This window comes from Myxocyprinus asiaticus, chromosome 33, assembly GCF_019703515.2.
Source record: "Myxocyprinus asiaticus isolate MX2 ecotype Aquarium Trade chromosome 33, UBuf_Myxa_2, whole genome shotgun sequence".
NCBI lineage: Eukaryota > Metazoa > Chordata > Actinopteri > Cypriniformes > Catostomidae > Myxocyprinus > Myxocyprinus asiaticus.
The window spans coordinates 29,632,555-29,651,467 of NC_059376.1; the positions used below are offsets into that span (position 1 = coordinate 29,632,555).

An 18,913-nucleotide genomic window follows, 5' to 3' on the forward strand; every position below is an offset into this window, starting at 1 on the left:
TAGATTAGGTCTCAATAATCTAGGAATTAGAGACATTGTTGCAATGTGACGCATATCAAATACTAAAAAGGTGTTTCATTTTCACATTTTAAAAGATGCTGACTGATTTGTTCATTTAGAACCTCTGAAGGATACCGCCTCTTCTGGACTTCTACAAGAAAGACAAACACATACAAGTATGGCAAGCAATGACAGTTAGTAGTTCTCCTCTCCATGCTGATCATAACTGTATATGCAAATTTGTTGTCACAAAGCAGTCTTTACCATTATATTGTAGAGGGATGATTGGGATGATTTGTTCAGAGAAGCTGCCTACAACTTCGCTCTGATTATTTATTTTTTGTTTTTTTACAGAAACCTTGTGGTATTATGCTGCATTTGTTGTTCTGCTATTTGGAGATTATGCTGTGTTATATACAGACTCAACTCCACCTGTACAAAAAGAGTTTAATGTGGTGGACGTGTTAAATCAGGAAATGGAAAAAGTTGAGTCTAGCTTTCCAAATCAGCACCCAGAGCTCTGGAGAATGAGTCTTATTCATCTCGGACGCCACCTAAATACTGTCCACTCCACAGAGACTGTCAGTCTGATTTTAACATCTGGTCATGGGGCTGAAAGGACGCTTGGGTGCCTAGCTTAACGCTTGGCTAAAGCATTTTGCATTGCCCATACCAGGTAATTAATGGAAAAGGCAAAGCGTCAAAAGACAATGATCAGGTCAAACTGGACATTGATAGTGAACTGAGATTAGCCTTTGGGAACAACAAGAATGCGCGGTTATTCACCGCTTTGAGGAGTTACCTCCTGGATCCACTCTTATCTTTTACTGTTATTGTGACCATGAAAATGCAGCATATAAAAATGTCTTTCTGCCATTTACTGTTATGCTTGATGCAGGGCAGTGGTGGCTCAGCGGTTAAGGCTCTGGGTTACTGATCAGAAGGTCGGGGGTTCAAGCCAAGATGCCACTGTTGGGCCCTTGAGCAAGGCCCTTGACCCTATCTGCTCCAGGGGCGCCATATCATGGCTGACCCTGCACTCTGACCCCAGCCTAGCTGGGATATGTGAAAAAGAAGAATTTCACTGTATATGTGCAAATGTGTGATAAATAAAGAAAATTATAATTATAATTATAGAAGTGCAAGTCCCAGCTGATGCCAGACTAGAAAAGGTGGATGACATGGTACAATAGTGAATAAAAGAGAAGTTTGTCTCCTTGGACAAGTCAGCTCTGTTTAATGAAATGGACGTGGATGTGGACAAACTAAGGGGACTCTGGAGCAGAATTTCTCATCTTTTTTTAGCCAGTGGCTGCAGAAGGGAAAACCGAACAGCAGGGCTGTCCTGAGGAGCTTGAGGGTGAATCAGCATGAAAGTAGTTTAAGGACAATGAGACTTTTGTGCAAATTACTACTTGAAATATTAAGCACTTGCTTTGCCTCTCAAATGAGGGCTCTATATATATGTATACACACACATATATAGGTGAGTCTCCAGGTATGTAGTACTACTGTATAAATAATGCTCCTCTCAGTTTTGCACTCAAAACATCTTCCTTTTTATTTTTTATCAGGACATCATACTTTATTATGAATCTGGGCACTTTAGGGGGGAAAAGGAAGTTTTATGTTTGTATCTTAATTTAAATCAGGTTTATTTATGATCTGATTTTTAAAATCTTGAACTGTTGTATTAATTTGAAATTACATGGTGAACATGTTGTGTATGAGTAGGCCATACATGGTGTGCTTTTTTTAATTATAGCTTAATAAATAAAAAACGTGCCTAAATAAATACATCTACTTTACTATATATTCTTTCTCGTGTCTCTTTTGGATAACTGAAAATAATTTTGCGCAATGAAGCTATTATAAAAGTGAAACTAAATTTTGTTAACTGTTTCCGGGAAAGTGTCTCATTAAAATCGTTCCGCCAAGGCCACAAGTGGAAGTTCCGTTTTCTGGGTATAGTAGCAACGGAAAGAAAAAGTTTGATATAAAACAAATGGACTCGGGTGATTTGAAAGAATATGGATCGCAATCTAGGAGGAAAAGTACCAGACAATCATCCAAGACAGGTTTGTTTATGTAACATTTCTTTTAGGACTAGCTAACTGGGCTGAACTGAAACTCAATGGTTAGCTTGAGCATTAGAGCTAGCCTAAACTGTCAAGTTTCGTCCTTCGTGTAAACAATACTAATAAGATTATTACTTGGGATCACAATCTGTAGTTACTGTGTCTTGTTAAATTGACAGTGATCCGCTATTCAAAACAATCTAACAGTCACTAGCGCAAAATGAACTTATGATCAAGATGCTTTCACTTTTGTCTCACTGATGATAAAACGAACGATGTAAGTTAATTATATATTACCTCTTTCTTAGTTTTATTTAATGCAGATCTTAAACCCAGACCCCCCTTAAAAAGAACCCGAAAAGCGAGGGAAGGTGATGCGGCATCCAGAGCTGTCAATGGATCCAAGAGCCTCGCAAAGGGAGATGTTGATGATGATGATGATGATGGTGGTATGTGAAAATGTATTTAAAGTCCGAACTTTCTATTTTATTTTTATGCAAAATATATTGGCTGTGCTTTTGTCCTCATTATCTTGTCATTGGATCATCACAGAATCCCCTGTTAAGATCCAAAAGCTTCAAGAAGCAGAGAAAGCAGGGAGTGGAAAGGAGAGCAGTGATGGATTTAATCACACAGACGAAGCAGATGTGGAGATGGATGAAAATGTAGACCAGGATGAAGATGTGAACTCTGAAGAGGAGGCTGAGCAGGACCATGAACTCAGTGTGAAATGTTAGATCCTGTTTGAGGAATGAAATGTCTATAAATGTTGATGTGTCCTATAGAATTGGTGTTATGTTACTTCAAGGGATAGTTCACCCAAAAATGATAATGATCTCATTATTTACTCGCCCTCATGTTGGTCTGTACAATGCATGTGAATGGTTGCCAGAACTTTGAAGGTCTAAAAAGCATATAAAGGCTGCATAAAAATAATCCATATGACTGCAGTGGAAAATCTATTTTTTCAGAAGCGATATTAACGGTGTAGGTGAGAAATAGATCAATGTTCAAGTCCTTTTTCACTATAAATTCTTCTCCCTGCCCAGTTGGTGGCATTATGCAAGAAGAATGTGAATCACCAAAAACAAAAGAAAAATGTGGAAGCGAAAGTGAGAGTGGAGATTTATAATAATAAAAAAGACTTAAATATTGATCTGTTTCTCACCCACAATTTTATCACTTCTGAAGATATGGGTTTAACCACTGGAGTCATATGGCTTATTTTATGCTGCCTTTATGTGCTTTTTGGACCTTCACCTGGCCATCATTCACTTGCATTGTATGGACCTACAGAGCTGAGTTATTCTTCTAAAAATCTTCATTTGTGTTCTGCAGAAGAAAGTAATTCACATCTTAGATGGCATGAGGGTTAGTAAATGATGAGAGATGATGATAAGATGTTCTTTCCCTGTGTACCTCAGCTGGGTCTGCGATAGATGAAAAGCATCCTACCAATGTATGGCAAGGAAACCTGGAAACCAAAGCGATTTTGAGGAGCCGACGATCCATTCACCCAAAGACAGCTGACCCTGAGCTGCCCAGACCCAAAACACAAGCAAATTACAGCTCCAAAACCACATTTAAAGGTTCGTTATCACTACTGAAGTCTTTCAGTTTACGAATAATAATGATTCTTAGAGAAACGCATAGAAATGCCAGTTTATTTCACTAACATGTAGCTGTCCTTGCAGAGCCCTGTAGTTTGGGTATTGTACCTGTTCAGCTCAAACCACTGGAAAACCAGCAAGAGGTCTTAAAAAAGAGGAGCAGCATAAAATATCAGGATCACAGAGAGGAAAAGGCCAGAGGTTTGCAAAATCATTTAATTATATGTATTAAAGTTGTTATAATTTTACTGTAAGAACTCTTTAAAGTGCTTTTCACGGTTCCTCTTATGTATTTATGTTAAATATGTTACATATTGTACATGCATTTTAGTGTTACATGGACAAAGTTTACAGTATTTCCCATTACTATAGATGCTCTCAGAGCTCCGCTTTTTGGGAATTGGAACCGGTACCAACCATCTGAACCCCATAGAATTCATGGTTACCAAACAAATAACCTTCCTATCACAAAACAACCCCCATATCACAAAACCCCAGGTGAGAAAAATATCTAATTTTTTCATTCTGCACATTTGCTTTGTGTTTAATGCGTACTGTTTTTGTCCTTTCTTTCAAAAATATCTTCTTCCTTATAATTTTTCTTTAATGCGTATCAAGATATTATAAATGAAATACATTTAAGTAAGGGATTATGTATAGTCAGCTGGTCATTATGGCAAAATAAACCCCGGACCCTGATCATATTGCAATATCATGCTTATTACATGGTTACTTATTAAATAAATAAAGAACTTAACGTGAAATTAAATATGTTGAAATTATTTAAAAAATGTGAAAAGAAACCACATTAATTGATTTCAGAGTTTTTGAGAGTGGTTGCCAGGGACAACGGGTAACTATTAGGTTTAGTGACCATTATACAAAAATATTTGATTACAGAACGTTGCGACTGACCAATCAGAGTCACAGTAAGTATTCCAGAGAGCTGTGAAATAGAAATTGGTAGATTGTAATTCCTACTCTTTCTTTGTGTCTTTTTAAAGAATTAAAGAAGCTAGTCATCTCAAAAGCAAGTCCAGCCTCCACCTCTAGAGGTATTTTCAAATCCCACACCCATTCCACATAATTAAAAATATAAATTAGATGTTAATTCAGAACTCCATGTCCATTCTAGGGTGTGCATGGTACATCTGCAAGTCGTTTCAGTGGTCTCTGATAGTAATAGGATTGCTGGCTTTGGGCTTGCTCTGCTATCAGAAGTTTCAAGACTCACCTTTGCCTACAACTGATGAGGTCCAAACTGGTATAATGGAGAAGTTTGATGTGGAGCTAGCTGCTCTACAGCTCCTCTTTCCCAGTCAGCGCTCCGTGTTCTGGACAAGGAGTAGAAAACATCTCAAGCGCCACCTGCACACAGTCAACCCCACTGAACCGGTCAGCTTAATTCTGACCTCTGGCATTAAGGCTGAAAGGACACTGGGCTGTCTTGCTCGAAGCTTAGCTGCAGTTTATTCCGCTTCCCTTAATTCCTCAATCTTCGAAATCAATGGGACCACCAAAACAGCACAAGACAGTGACCAGGTCAAGTTGGACATTGATACCACTCTGAGGGAAGCATTTGGAGGTAATAAATCTGCGGCTGTCATCCACCGTTTTGAGGAGCTTCCTCCTGGATCGACACTCATATTCTATCGTTACTGTGACCACGAGAATGCAGCCTACCATAATGTTTTCCTGGTCTTCACTGTGATGCTTTCTGTGGATACAATAGATCCAGGGGTCAGTCTGAGTGTAGTGGAAGACATGGTATATGAGCAAATTAAAAGCTTGTTTGTCCCCTCGGAAATGTCAGCTAAGTTTAATGAAATGGACGTGGACAAACTGAGCGGACTCTGGAGCAGAATTTCTCACCTCATCCTGCCAGTGGCAGCAGAGGAGAAGTTTGAACAAGAGGGTTGTGAGGCTTAACCTGATTGGCGTTTACAAAAAAAATGAGATTGCTTCAGTGTATCGAGCTGGATTTGTCATTTTGTATGGTTTTCAGTTAAACTCGTCTAGTTATAATGGCTAGATTTGTGGGCCACATAAGTGTACAAAGAGGATCTTTATTCCAAAGAAGTTTTTAAAAGACAATTGTATTAAGTATTTGTTTATAAATGTTGTATATTAAAGAAATGTTTTGTATATGTCTCATTTTTTTTAATTAAATATATGGAAACCAAGGAACAACATGTCCAATTACATGTTGTTTGTGAAAGGGAACATTTGACAATACAATAGTAATGCAGAAGCATTTGGCATGCAACATAAATCAGCTTACGAATAGTTCTTTCCATGTCCAGGTGCGATAATGACTGATACATTTTGCACTGATTGTTTTTAAGTTCTCTACTTCAAAGCTAGGCTGTTTTACGAGTCTAAATTATGTTTTGGTTCATTATTGTTTTTGTGTGTGTGTTTGTGACTTAGAATATTAAGATTAAAATTGAGTTTATATTTGTCTCTTGGTGTGAGTTTTCATTTTATTGTCTTTTGGTGTGGGCAGTTTTATCATAGATGATTTACTCCACATGCTCTTTAATCTTTCTTGAGGGCTCGGGGTATTGAATGGATGTCCTAATAAATGATATTGCTGTCACATTTTCTGTCACAGATCTTTGATTTGTGTATCAAATTATGTGTAATGACAGTTGAAGGAAGATTTCTTACCCCAGCTGGTTGTCCAAGTAAAGATTCTAACAATTTGTAAAATTATTTGGTTGCAGTTTTTTTTTTTTTTTGCATTGCTCTTTAACACCTTCCAGACTGTCCCCATAGCAACAGTGTAGTAATCAACTCTTTAGGTTAAGAAAACCACTTAGTGACAATAGACTTACAATTACAGCAATTCTAAAAAGGTTTCTTAACCGTTTTTATATTTCTTGTAACTGGGCCAAAAACAATTTGTTACTAAAATGAGCTATCCTGAGTTATCCTAATATATAAACATTTTTTTTAGCATACATGCATTATACTCTTTTTAGATTATTTTAATATTATTGTATTCTGTGTGCTCAGGGCACAATGAGTAACAATGAGCAGGTCCAGGCTGAATCTGTGAAATCGTTCTCTTATTTTCTGTGCTGAATTTGGAGGAAGTCTGCGGAATGTATTTGAATATGGTAAAATGTGTTAAAAAGAACTGAAAATACCTCACTGTTATTGGTAGCTGAAAACACAAGACATAAACAATATGCATGTAAACATGATTATACACCGATCAGCCACAACATTTAAGCCACCTGCCTAATATTGTGTAGGTCCCCCTCATGCCGCCAAAACGGCCAACCCGCATCTCAGAATAGCATTCTGAGATGATATTCTTCTCACCACAATTGTACAGAGCAGTTATTTGAGTTACCGTAGACTTTGTCAGTTCGAACCTGTCTAGCCATTCTCTGTTGACCTCTCTCATCAACAAGGCATTTCCAACCACAGAACTGCCACTCTTCTCAATTTCTTCTCGATTGCCTAAGAAGAGGAAGTGATGCATCACCAGACAGCTACAGGTTCCAAGTGCTTTCTACAACAATAGCATTGTTTTATATACATTGTTGGCCTTTGCAAGTCTGGGCACAGATATGATCTGATTACAGTGAAAGAGGAAGGTAAACAGGAATTTTGCCATAGCAATACATTTTAATTATGAGATAAGAGTCCAATCGTATTATATTGTTCGTGTCAAAACATTGCAGAACCTAACAGAAAAATAATGGTAAACTTTGGTGAATGTGTATGTATTTTTTTATACACTTAATTCACTTATGTGAATATACGGTTACACGCTTTTGTTTACAATATCACTGATGCATGCAGTTTAGATTTCTCCACATCTGAAAAGCAGCAATGACATGAAAATATAGACTGCCAGATGAGACACTTGCTTTCTGAGACGTGTTAATTTCCACAACAATCTCCCACTCCAACTCCTACACCTAAAAAAATTAATAATTTGCCAAGATTCTGTGGAACCAAGATGAAGTTTATTATTTACAGAGTTTTAAATAACAGTATAGTTTTGATAACCTATTTTCAGGAAAAGAGGGAAATCCATTTCAAAATATATTAGTCATCTTTTAAAATGCACTTTATAATCTTATTTAAGAAAAAGGCAATAAAGTTCCAGATAAAGAATTGCAAGTCATTTGACAACAAAAACAAATCTACAGAATTTCAATCCCACAGAATGCTTTCATTTTGCAAACTTAAAGAAGTATTTTGATTAACACGTTATCATTCTTTCCAAAGAAACTCCTGCAATAAGTGCGATTGTAAACATTACATTAAGTATGGAAAAGATGATAAACATAATGATCCATGGGGATATCTGTAAGTAATAAAACAAAAACAAAAAACAATATGAGACTTTTATATATTATGCCTTTAAGGTAGTAAGATGTAACAACTGAAATTGTTGTGTGAGTCTACGTCTTTGGCATTATAAATTAGTGAGTTTACTCATTAAATGTTTGAGGTCAACCTCCTGTGTAGTAATGAAGGGCAGTAGGCCATACAGAGACACTCAGGGGTGTTTGATCTTTCAAAGTAAATAATACAGATCTAGGTGCCATGATCTTACATTATTGTGGATTTTGAGAATAGCAGGTTTGTCATTCAGTGTGGATTTGCTAATAAGTTTACTTAAAAGTGAAATAACTTTACACTAAGACAGTTAAATGGATCTGTCTTTATTTTACTGGAACAAATAAACAGATGTAAAGTTCACTTACTTTCTTTTCCAGAATCTGACTCTGAATATCTGCAGAGGTAAAAAAAATAAAAAATAAAAATGCAATAAAAAAAGACTGTATGGCAGCTAACAGAAATATTACTGGTTCAAATCCAAGTGTTCAGAGTAGAATGGGATATACAGGTGCATCTCAATAAATTAGAATGTCGTGGAAAAGTTCATTTATTTCAGTAATTCAACTCAAATTGTGAAACTGGTGTATTAAATAAATTCAATGCACACAGACTGAAGTAGTTTAAGTCTTTGGTTCTTTTAATTGTGATGATTTTGGCTCACATTTAACAAAAACCCACCAATTCACTATCTCAAAAAATTAGAATATGGTGACATGCCAATCAGCTAATCAACTCAAAACACCTGCAAAGGTTTCCTGAGCCTTCAAAATGGTCTCTCAGTTTGGTTCACTAGGCTACACAATCATGGGGAAGATTGCTGCTCTGACAGTTGTCCAGAAGACAATCACTGACACCCTTCACAAGGAGGGTAAGCCACAAACATTCATTGCCAAAGAAGCTGGCTGTTCACAGAGTGCTGTATCCAAGCATGTTAACAGAAGGTTGAGTGGAAGGAAAAAGTGTGGAAGAAAAAGATGCACAACCAACCGAGAGAACCGCAGCCTTATGAGGATTGTCAAGCAAAATCGATTCAAGAATTTGGGTGAACTTCACAAGGAATGGACTGAGGCTGGGGTCAAGGCATCAAGAGCCACCACACACAGACATGTCAAGGAATTTGGCTACAGTTGTCGTATTCCTCTTGTTAAGCCACTCCTGAACCACAGACAACGTCAGAGGCGTCTTACCTGGGCTAAGGAGAAGAAGAACTGGACTGTTGCCCAGTGGTCCAAAGTCCTCTTTTCAGATGAGAGCAAGTTTTGTATATCATTTGGAAACCAAGGTCCTAGAGTCTAGGAAGGGTGGAGAAGCTCATAGCCCAAGTTGCTTGAAGTCCAGTGTTTAGTTTCCACAGTCTGTGATGATTTGGGGTGCAATGTCATCTGCTGGTGTTGGTCCATTGTGTTTTTTGAAAACTAAAGTCACTGCACCCATTTACCAAGAAATTTTGGAGCACTTCATGCTTCCTTCTGCTGACCAGCTTTTTAAAGATGCTGATTTCATTTTCCAGCAGGATTTGGCACCTGCCCACACTGCCAAAAGCACCAAAAGTTGGTTAAATGACCATGGTGTTGGTGTGCTTGACTGGCCAGCAAACTCACCAGACCTGAACCCCATAGAGAATCTATGGGGTATTGTCAAGAGGAAAATGAGAAACAAGAGACCAAAAAATGCAGATGAGCTGAAGGCCACTGTCAAAGAAACCTGGGCTTCCATACCACCTCAGCAGTGCCACAAACTGATCACCTCCATGCCACACCGAATTGAGGCAGTAATTAAAGCAAAAGGAGCCCCTACCAAGTATTGAGCACATATACAGTAAATGAACATACTTTCTAGAAGGCCAACAATTCACTAAAAATGTTTTTTTTATTGGTCTTATGTATTCTAATTTTTTGAGATAGTGAATTGGTGGGTTTTTGTTAAATGTGAGCCAAAATCATCACAATTAAAAGAACCAAAGACATAAACTACTTCAGTCTGTGTGCATTGAATTTATTTAATACACAAGTTTCACAATTTGAATTGAATTACTGAAATAAATGAACTTTTCCATGACATTCTAATTTATTGAGATGCACCTGTACTGTAAAAATGTAATAATAATAAATCATGCCTCTCTTTACATTATTTTTCAATGTGAAAATGAATTCTGGGACATGCATGAGGAAGTTCAAAAGAGTACATGTCTGGGTGTGACTCATCACTGATAGCATACTTTAGAAGTCTGTAGAGTTCAATTATGTGGTTCATTATGGGAATATCTCACTATAGTGTCAATACCCAGGTCTTTACCTCCGTCTTTTCTTATCTGACTGATGTACAACATGATCTCCCAAATAACATAAACTCCCATTAATATTAGTAGCCACTGCTCTTGAAAGCACCGCAGTCCAACAAATATTGCAGCCGCTAAAAGAGTAACAGATAGGGATAAGGGAAGACATGAAGCAAAGACATTGGAAACAGGGAATTATAAACTAAAATGTAGCTTCACTGGGTAGATTTGGTAGTTCAATCTGAATTAGTTTTCACTGGGAAAATATCTATTAGAATATAAAATGAATGTCTTGAGTAAGGTGAAAACAGAACACTTACTTGTAATGCAGGTATTTAGTAGGTCCATAATGATGAGGCCGTACAGCCAATACTTCCTTCTGCGTGTCAAAGTTTGAAGACATTTAAATACAAAACAGAGATGTGCTGTGTAAATATGAAGTTCCAAAAGCGATCTCTCATTCTTGCTAAAAGGGTTAGACTGCTTGTTCCAGTAACAGATGAGAATCCAAATAAACCAAACCGTTTCTTTTAGTTCAACATTCACTGTCTTTGGAAGAGGTAACATTTAGATCGTAAAACTACTAGCACTTCATTTAGCAGCAATACCTTCAAGTCCTTTCAAATCAAACTTATTTTCCCATAATCACATATTGATTTGAAGGTATTTTCAGCCATTTCTAATAGAAAAAAACTTTCTTGATATTTCTTATTAGCACACTGATTCTTGAGATAAGGGACAAAACATGTCTTACACACAAAAGTCATCTTTATTTTAAAAATCAAGAAATTCATAACAATAAAAATACTGGAAAAAAAGTTAAATATAAAGGAAATGTGTATAGTCAGGGCATTCATTACTTTTATTTTAAAATAATTTCATTAGAATCTTTTTAAATGCATGCTCTGTACATGGAAGCACATGTAACTTAACCTGTCCTCAGCAAGAGGTCACAATGTTAAACTGCTAAACAAAGTGTTTAAAAATGCAACAAATTCATAAATATAAATATCAAATGAAAGGTAGGGATCTGTAAAATATCAAACAATACATTAAGAAAACTTTAAATGATATTTTCCATAAAAAAACTGCCTATCAAATTTGTGTCATCCCTTTGCATCAGATTTTTTTTTTTAAATCCTGAATTAATCAGACAATGTCCTGGTCAGCTTTTACTCTGAGTACCCCTTTCCCACTTCATGCTCATGGTGGATGCAACAGTAGGACACATGTTCTGGTACGTTTGATATTTTTCATATTTTAAACAAACAGTCTCTGCAGTCATATCTTCAACTTGTCAACTCTGTCATTCTCATTATTATAATTTCTGTTAAAATTGTGGGATCAATTTTGGCATTTTAGTTTAGTTTATAGAGGCATCTTCAACTGAGGGGGAAAAAATGGCTCCAGTGTACAACACATGGTTAAGATGGAAAAATATTAAAATTTGCCAACTCAGTCAGAATTTTCAGAATAGTATGTAAACAGAAAAAAGAAAAAAGAAAATACTGAAAGTATTTTATCACTTAACTCCTTTACTGAACAATATTATTAGATAATTAAAGACTTTACACTTGTTGGATGAATCAAATTAAAATAGCACGCTTTTTGGTGTGTCTGACGGAGTTGACACAAATGACAGTAAGATGCAAGTTATGAAGTGAATAAATGTCAATTTTCAGAGAAAATTAGAAAAAAACCTGTTCCCTTACATTGTTCGTTAGCTGAGACCTTTGTCTACAAATATATCCATTTCAAATTAATTTAGTATTAAAAAATAAAAATTCAGATTTTAAACAGTTTTGTCCCTTATCTCAAGAATCAGTGAGCAAAATTTCTGTTGGGTGTAGTTAGAATCCCGAATGAAATGTATTTTGCTTCACCCGCTTAGCTGTAGATTAACATGTGTTTAGAATCGTTGCCATGCTACATGAGGAACATTCTTATAAGCTTCAGTTCATGGATGAGCACCGTGACATAATGCATGAATCATTTAAGGTGTGTTTACACTTGGCAGGTTTGGTTCGATTAAAACGAACTCTGGTGCGATTGCTCTGTTAGTGCGGTTCATTTGAACAAGTGTGAACGCTGCCATCCGAACCTTGGTGCGCACCAAACAAGCGGACCGAGACACCCTGAATAGTGGGTCTCGGTCTGCTTCCAAACGAACTCTGGTGTGGTTTGACTGATATATGAATGCAGCATGGACCAAAGATGTCTAAACGGACCAATAAGAGGATGTGATGTCACAAGATGCGACCCTAAAAATCAAGTGATTTGATAACATAGAAAGAGCAGTAAGAGCGGTGTACGAAAAACAAAATGAGCAGAGGGCAAACATGGAGCAATGAGGAGGTAAAGTTCCTTATTAACATTTGGTCCGACTAGCATATTTCCAATATACTGGAAAAAATGCATAAAAATGCTCAAGTGTTCAAAATGTTCAGTGATAGATTAAGGGAAAGTGTCCAATCATATTGTGACCTTATCCTTATGCCTTTTGTTTTGTATCTTTAGGTTCGGTGTTAAAAATGCCAGTGTGAACGCAAAGCGAACCAGGACTAAATGTATCATTTTCTTTTCTGGACCGGACCAAGAGAACCGAACTACAAGTGTGAACACACCCTTATTGAGGATTAACGAGATTGTAACAACCAGTTTGTGTCATATGAACTCAGACTCCTCCCTACAAAAAATTCCCCATGGGGATGGGTGTCCCTCTTGTACATTTTCGCCTATACGGCCCCCTTATGGCACCCCTATACGTTGCATATATTTCATATCTAGTTTTTACACCTCAGACTCCAGTGCATGAGCATTCTTGCATGCTTATAGGTAATTTGTAAAGGTTTCCTGCTGAAAAGTCCAGTTTTGACCAGCATGTATTTTCCACACATCATTTTATGCTGGTTAAAGGGATAGTTCACCCAAAAATTAAAGTTCTCATCATTTACTCACCGTCATTCCATCCCTGATGAGTATGACTTTCTTTCTTCTGCTAAACACAATCTAGGATTTTTAGAAGTATTTCTCAGCTCTTTATATTGATACAATGTAAGTGAATGGGTGCCAAAATTTTGAAGCTCCAAAATCCACATATGGGCAAAATAAAAGTACATCAGACGACTCTGGTGGTTAAATCCATACAATCTGAAGCAATTTGATAGGTGTGGGTGACAAACAGAACAATATTTAAATCCTTTTTTACTATAAATTCTCCTCCCTGCTCAGTCAATTTCCACTTTACTTTCATTTTTGGTGATTCACATCCTTCTTGCATACCGCCCCCTAATGGGCAGGGAGGAGAATTTATGACAAAAAAAGGACTTAAATATTGATCTGTTTCTCACCCACACCTATCATATCATGTCTGAACACATGGATTTAACCACTGGAGTCATATGGATTACTTCTAAGATCCCTTTATGTGGATTTTGGAGTTTCAAAATTTTGGCACACATTCACTTGCATTGTAAGGACCTACAAAGCTTAAATATTCTTCTAAATATCTTAATTTATGTTCTGCAGAAGAAAAATTAATACATCTGGGATGACATGAGGGTGAGTAAATCATGAGAGAATTTTCATTTTTGGGTGAACTATCCCTTTATTGCTGGTTTACAGATGGTTTAGCTGTGTACTAGCATAGCCGTGCTGCTCACCAGCAAAACTTAGCTGATGAAGCTGGTTTACCCGCTGTTTAACAAAGGCAGTATTGCTAGTTAAGATAATCTAGTTAAGAAGACACACCAGCATACCACACTAAGGACCAGCATCCAAAACACAACAAATGCTGGTCTTTTCAGCAGAGTTCTGAAACTTTTTCTCACCTTTACTCATCAAGCAAGTAGTTTTCTAATATTTAAAGATATTTTAACACTCACAGCTCATGGCTTGGTCCACAGTGAAGAAAAACAGTGATGGTGTGCAGCAAGCTTGTAACCATGGAAATCACTGTCAGAGTAGGAAATGCAACATCCAAACCAGCACAATCGCACACACACACATACTAACAAAGAATTATAATATTAAAATATATTTAATATAATTTTATTATAAAATATATTATAATATAATTAGGATATAAATAGAATAAAAAAAATATTGACACAAAATGTATGAGCATGTATGTACATTTGAGTTTGTTTGAGAAGTTGTAGTGTCAATTATTGTGGTTTCCTTTTATGATTCTGCTTTGCATGTCATGGCATTTACAGTATCAGTTAAACCAACTGATTAATGGAATCTACTAACATATAGCAAACAGTTATGTTGTGAAAATAAATCATTCTTACTTGAATTGCTCTTATCAGTACAAGGACGACAGCAACAATTATGAAAGCTAGTTGAAAGACAGACCCAGTCATGGTGACCTGTGAAAAGACACATTAATGGCCATCTCTTATAGTATCTGAAATTAATTGAAAGACAGGTGAATAATTCATATCATGACATTTTGGCAGTCATGAAAATTGATTTTTGGTACTACTCCATGTGACTCATTATAGAAAAGTTGAAAAAACAAAAAACCCATAAGAGTTTAAAAAGAACTCTGGTAAATTATGCTGGTTTTTTAAGGCACTTACCATTTTTAAAACTGGCCTGATGATTATCAGGAGAGAGGAGTCAAGAAAACATAGACGACTGAGAAGTAACAGTGCTAAAACACATCTCTGACATACAAACGCGTACACACAAACAGACACACACATCCAAAGTTAGCATGGAGGCGTTCAAATATGCATAATTTTATCCATCAGATGCAAATGTATTGACTTGAAAAAGGTCAGAGACACAGACAAAAAATTAGGGAGAGAGTGGCAAGAAAGCCATGCAAGACTGCAAGCCAAATTATATGTGCATATTATATTTTATAAACTTTACGTGCAGACATAAAATAGCACTGCCATTTGCAAGCAGCATATACAGTATTCACATGCATACACACCACATAATCCCCACATTGGGAAGGCAATGTTGATAGAACTACAGGTGAATAAAAACATTAGGTTAGTGTTATCATCAAATAAATTTTACACCATCTTGTTGTGTCCTGCCCTAAGAAATATATAAAAGTTCATATGAATAAAGTTTTTCACCTTGAAAACACAACTATTTTAAGTATTTCATACAACATGATATGTAATAAGATACTATCAGAACAAAACAAGTGTAATATAATGTACTGCTATTGTAATTGTCAGGGCATTTTACCTGGAATGGAGTTTGTATTTGAGGTTGCAGGAAATGTTGATGGAACTACAGTTAAATTAAATCAAAAGGTTAGGGTTAGTGTTATCATCAAATTAATTTAACACCATTGTCTTGTGTCCTGCTCAAATAAATATATAAATGGTTATATCAATAAAGTCGAAAAATGTCCATACAAAATTAAATCGAATAGGATATGTGAGCAAAGCGAGTGTAATATAATGTACTGCTATTGTAATTGTCAGGGCATTTTACCTGGAGTGGAGTTTGTATTTGATGGTAGAGGCAATGTTGGTGTGACTACAGGTAAATAAAAACATTAGGTTAGTGTTATCATCAAATTAATTTAACACAGTTGTCTTGTTATATCCTGCTAAAAAAAAATATAAAAGTTCATATGAATAAAGTCAAAGAAATGTTCATACAAAATGAAATCGAATAGGATATGTGTCATGTGTATTTTGTTGAATCATGTCTTTTATTTTGAAAAGTTTAGTTCCTGTTCCTTTGTCTTGTGATTTCATGTTTTTCCTCCATGTTCATGTGTCATGTTTTCATTGGTTTATTGTTTAATTATCTTGTTAGAGTTCTGTTTGTTCATTGGTTTATGTTCCCCCATGTCCATGTATTTAAGCCTCATGTTTTCCATTGTGTTTTTGTCAAGTATTGAATGAATGTATGTGTTTGGTACACTGTTGTGAAGTCCAAGTCCAAGTCCAAGTCCAAGTTTTGTAGTCAGGGTTACTGGTTTTCACTTTGTAAATAAACTGCACTTGGGTTCTTTACACTATGTCATCGTCTTCATCATGGTCGCTGAGCTAGCGCCATCTTTTGCTCCATGCCATGTCACAGCAACGCCTCAGCCTGCACCATGCCACGTCACAGCAACGCCTCAGCCTGCTCCATGCCACGTCACAGCCACACCTGAACAGTTAGACCTGGAGATGGTTCCAACCCTTATACCCACCCTAAGCTCTCCTGAGCAGGCAAGGGGAACGTTTGGCCCTCCGACCCCGCCTGGACCCTCCGAGCCCTGGATTTCGCCTTGGTCTGTCAGTCCCTCGACATTGCCTCAGCTCTGCGTTCCCTCGGCTCCACTGCGGTCCTTCAGCCTGTCGGCTTTGCCAGGGTCCCTCGTCCCTCCGGCTCCTCGTTGGTCTGTCGGTCACCTGGCTCCGCTTTGGCTCTCCGATCCTCTGGTTGCGCCTCGTCCCTCCGATCTGTCAGCTCCACCGGGGACCTCCTTCCCTACGGCTCCACCTTTGTCCTCAGTCCCACCGGCTCAACCTCAGTCTTCCGATCCTACAGCTCGGCCTTGCTCATCCGAGCCTCCAGCACCACCTTGGTCCTCCCTGCCATCGGCTCCACCCTGGCCCTTTGAGTCTTCGGCTACTCTCCGGGCACCAAGTTCCATGGCTCCGCCCCTTGAGCCTCTCATGGCTCTGCCTTCCATGGCCCCGCCCCTCGAGCCTCTCATGGCTCCAACCCCCACGGACACTGCCCTGGTCCCATGCCCCTCGCCCTTTCTTGCCATGCCCCATGCCTCAAGACACCCCCCAACCCCCCCCCAGCTCCCTACAGAACTTTGGAACTTTGTAATGTTTTTTGTGTTTGTTCTTGTGTTGGGGCATTGGGAGCCGCCCCTTGGTGGGGGGGGGGGTTGTATGTCATGTGTATTTTGTTGATTCATGTCTTTTATTTTGAAAAATGTAGTTCCTGTTCACTTGTCATGTGATTTCATGCTTTCCCTCCATGTTCATGTCATGTTTTTGTCAAGTATTGAATGAATGAATGTATGTGTTTGGTACACTGTTGTCAAGCCAAGCCATAGTCAAGTCTAGTCTAGTTCATGTTTTGTTTTGTAGTCAGGGTTATTGGTTCTCACTTTGTAAATAAACTGGACTTAGGTTCTCTACACTACATCATCGTCTTCATCATTGCCAGCAGCCAGCAACTTCGTTACAATATGAGAGCAAAGCAAGTGTAATATAATGTACTGCTATTGTAATTGTCAGGGCATTTTACCTGGAGTGGAGTTTGTATTTGATGGTAGAGGCAATGTTGGTGTGACTACAGGTAAATGAAAACATTAGGTTAGTGTTATCATCAAATTAATTTAACACAGTTGTCTTGTTATATCCTGCTCAAATAAATATATAAAATGTTATATATAATAAGATACTATGAGAGCAAAATAATATAATGTACTGATATTGTAATTGTAAGGGCATTTTACCCGGAGTGGAGTTTGTATTTGATGGTAGAGGCAATGTTGGTGTGACTACAGGTAAATAAAAACATAAGGTTAGTGTTATCATCAAATTAATTTAACACAGTTGTCTTGTTATATCCTGCTCAAAGAGATAAATAAAAGTTTATAAAGTTAAAGACATTTTCATGTTGAAAACACAAATATTTTAAGTATTTCATAAAATGTTATATATAATAAGATACTTCCAGAGCAAAACAAGTGTAATATAATGTACTGCTATTGTAATTGTCAGGGCATTTTACCTGGGGTGGAGTCTGCAGTTGAGGTTGCAGGAAATGCTGATGGAACTACAGTTAAATTAAATCAAAAGGTTAGGGTTAGTGTTATCATCAAATTAATTTAACACCATTGCCTTGTATCCTGCTCAAATAAATATATAAAAGTTTATATCAATAAAGTCAAAGAAATGTTCATACAAAATGAAATCGAATAGGATATGAGAGCAAAACAAGTGTAATATAATGTACTGCTATTGTAATTGTCAGGGCATTTTACCTGGAGTGAGGTTTGTATTTGATGGTAGAGGCAATGTTGGTGTGACTACAGGTAAATAAAAACATTAGGTTAGTGTTATCATCAAATTAATTTAACACAGTTGTCTTGTTATATCCTGCTCAAAAAAATATACAAAAGTTCATATTAATAAAGTCAAAGAAATGTTCATACAAAATGAAATCGAATAGGATATATGTCATGTGTATTTTGTTGATTCATGTCTTTTATTTTTAAAAGTTTAGTTCCTGTTCCCTTGTCATGTGATTTCATGTTTTTCCTCCATGTTCATGTGTCATGTTTTCATTGGTTTATTGTTTAGTTATCTTGCTAGAGCTCTGTTTGTTCATTGGTTTATGTTCCCTCATGTCCATGTATTTAAGCCTCATGTTTTCCATTGTATTTTTGTCAAGTATTGAATGAATGTATGTGTTTGGTACACTGTTGTGAAGTCCAAGTCAAGTCCATGTTTTGTAGTCAGGGTTATTGGTTCTCACTTTGTATATAAACTGCACTTGGGTTCTTTACACTATGTCATCGTCTTCATCATGGTCGCTGAGCTAGCGCCATCTTTTGCTCCATGCCATGTCACAGCAACGCCTCAGCC

At 37.1% G+C, this 18,913-nt stretch overlaps 3 protein-coding genes across 53 annotated transcripts in view; 2 read left to right on the plus strand and 1 right to left on the minus strand.

Annotated features, from left to right (window-relative positions):
- Positions 1 to 347: 347 nt before the first annotated feature.
- zgc:112962 (uncharacterized protein LOC548348 homolog) lies at positions 348 to 1,374 on the plus strand (the record flags this gene model as incomplete). The annotated part of the gene is given in 5 exon segments (XM_051668854.1): positions 348 to 657; positions 660 to 767; positions 770 to 916; positions 1,138 to 1,304; positions 1,306 to 1,374. Coding segments are annotated over 5 exon segments (801 nt in total), but the record flags the coding sequence as incomplete, so codon positions are not given.
- A 536-nt stretch (positions 1,375 to 1,910) lies between these two features.
- On the plus strand, positions 1,911 to 6,150 carry si:dkeyp-82a1.6 (torsin-1A-interacting protein 2). 2 transcript variants are annotated; one of them, XM_051668925.1, is made up of 8 exons: positions 1,911 to 2,078; positions 2,387 to 2,527; positions 2,631 to 2,810; positions 3,503 to 3,667; positions 3,773 to 3,889; positions 4,061 to 4,186; positions 4,693 to 4,743; positions 4,824 to 6,150. In XM_051668925.1, the coding sequence occupies exons 1-8, from the start codon at positions 2,006 to 2,008 to the stop codon at positions 5,615 to 5,617; spliced, it is 1,647 nt and encodes a 548-aa protein (XP_051524885.1). In that variant the 5' UTR covers positions 1,911 to 2,005; the 3' UTR covers positions 5,618 to 6,150. The 2 variants fall into 2 exon arrangements, with proteins under 2 accessions (XP_051524885.1, XP_051524886.1); XM_051668926.1 differs by having other exon boundaries at positions 2,387 to 2,524.
- A 1,371-nt stretch (positions 6,151 to 7,521) lies between these two features.
- LOC127424097 (uncharacterized) overlaps positions 7,522 to 18,913 on the minus strand; it is a 32,845-nt gene continuing 21,453 nt past the window's right edge. For 36 of the 50 annotated variants that reach the window (XM_051668890.1, XM_051668881.1, XM_051668923.1 and 33 more), the window contains 14 exons: positions 18,310 to 18,354; positions 18,057 to 18,101; positions 17,779 to 17,823; positions 17,568 to 17,612; positions 15,798 to 15,842; positions 15,546 to 15,590; positions 15,280 to 15,317; positions 14,918 to 15,004; positions 14,627 to 14,704; positions 14,216 to 14,340; positions 10,652 to 10,710; positions 10,349 to 10,465; positions 8,419 to 8,447; positions 7,522 to 8,015 (listed from right to left, as the gene is read on the minus strand). In XM_051668890.1, coding sequence (XP_051524850.1) covers positions 7,911 to 8,015; positions 8,419 to 8,447; positions 10,349 to 10,465; positions 10,652 to 10,710; positions 14,216 to 14,340; positions 14,627 to 14,704; positions 14,918 to 15,004; positions 15,280 to 15,317; positions 15,546 to 15,590; positions 15,798 to 15,842; positions 17,568 to 17,612; positions 17,779 to 17,823; positions 18,057 to 18,101; positions 18,310 to 18,354 — 908 coding nt within the window. In that variant the 3' untranslated portion in view covers positions 7,522 to 7,910. The remainder of the gene's footprint in view (positions 8,016 to 8,418; positions 8,448 to 10,348; positions 10,466 to 10,651; positions 10,711 to 14,215; positions 14,341 to 14,626; positions 14,705 to 14,917; positions 15,005 to 15,279; positions 15,318 to 15,545; positions 15,591 to 15,797; positions 15,843 to 17,567; positions 17,613 to 17,778; positions 17,824 to 18,056; positions 18,102 to 18,309; positions 18,355 to 18,913) is intronic. The other 14 variants (XM_051668921.1, XM_051668897.1, XM_051668894.1 and 11 more) reach the window with 8 other exon arrangements.

Excerpts from the sequence above, each read along its gene's own strand:
- si:dkeyp-82a1.6 (XM_051668925.1), top strand. The coding sequence starts at position 2,006 with ATGGACTCGGGTGATTTGAAAGAATATGGATCGCAATCTAGGAGGAAA. Across the intron at positions 3,890-4,060 it reads CAGAGAGGAAAAGGCCAGAG|ATGCTCTCAGAGCTCCGCTT; the intron begins GTTTGCAAAATC and ends CCATTACTATAG. Across the intron at positions 4,744-4,823 it reads TCCAGCCTCCACCTCTAGAG|GGTGTGCATGGTACATCTGC; the intron begins GTATTTTCAAAT and ends TGTCCATTCTAG.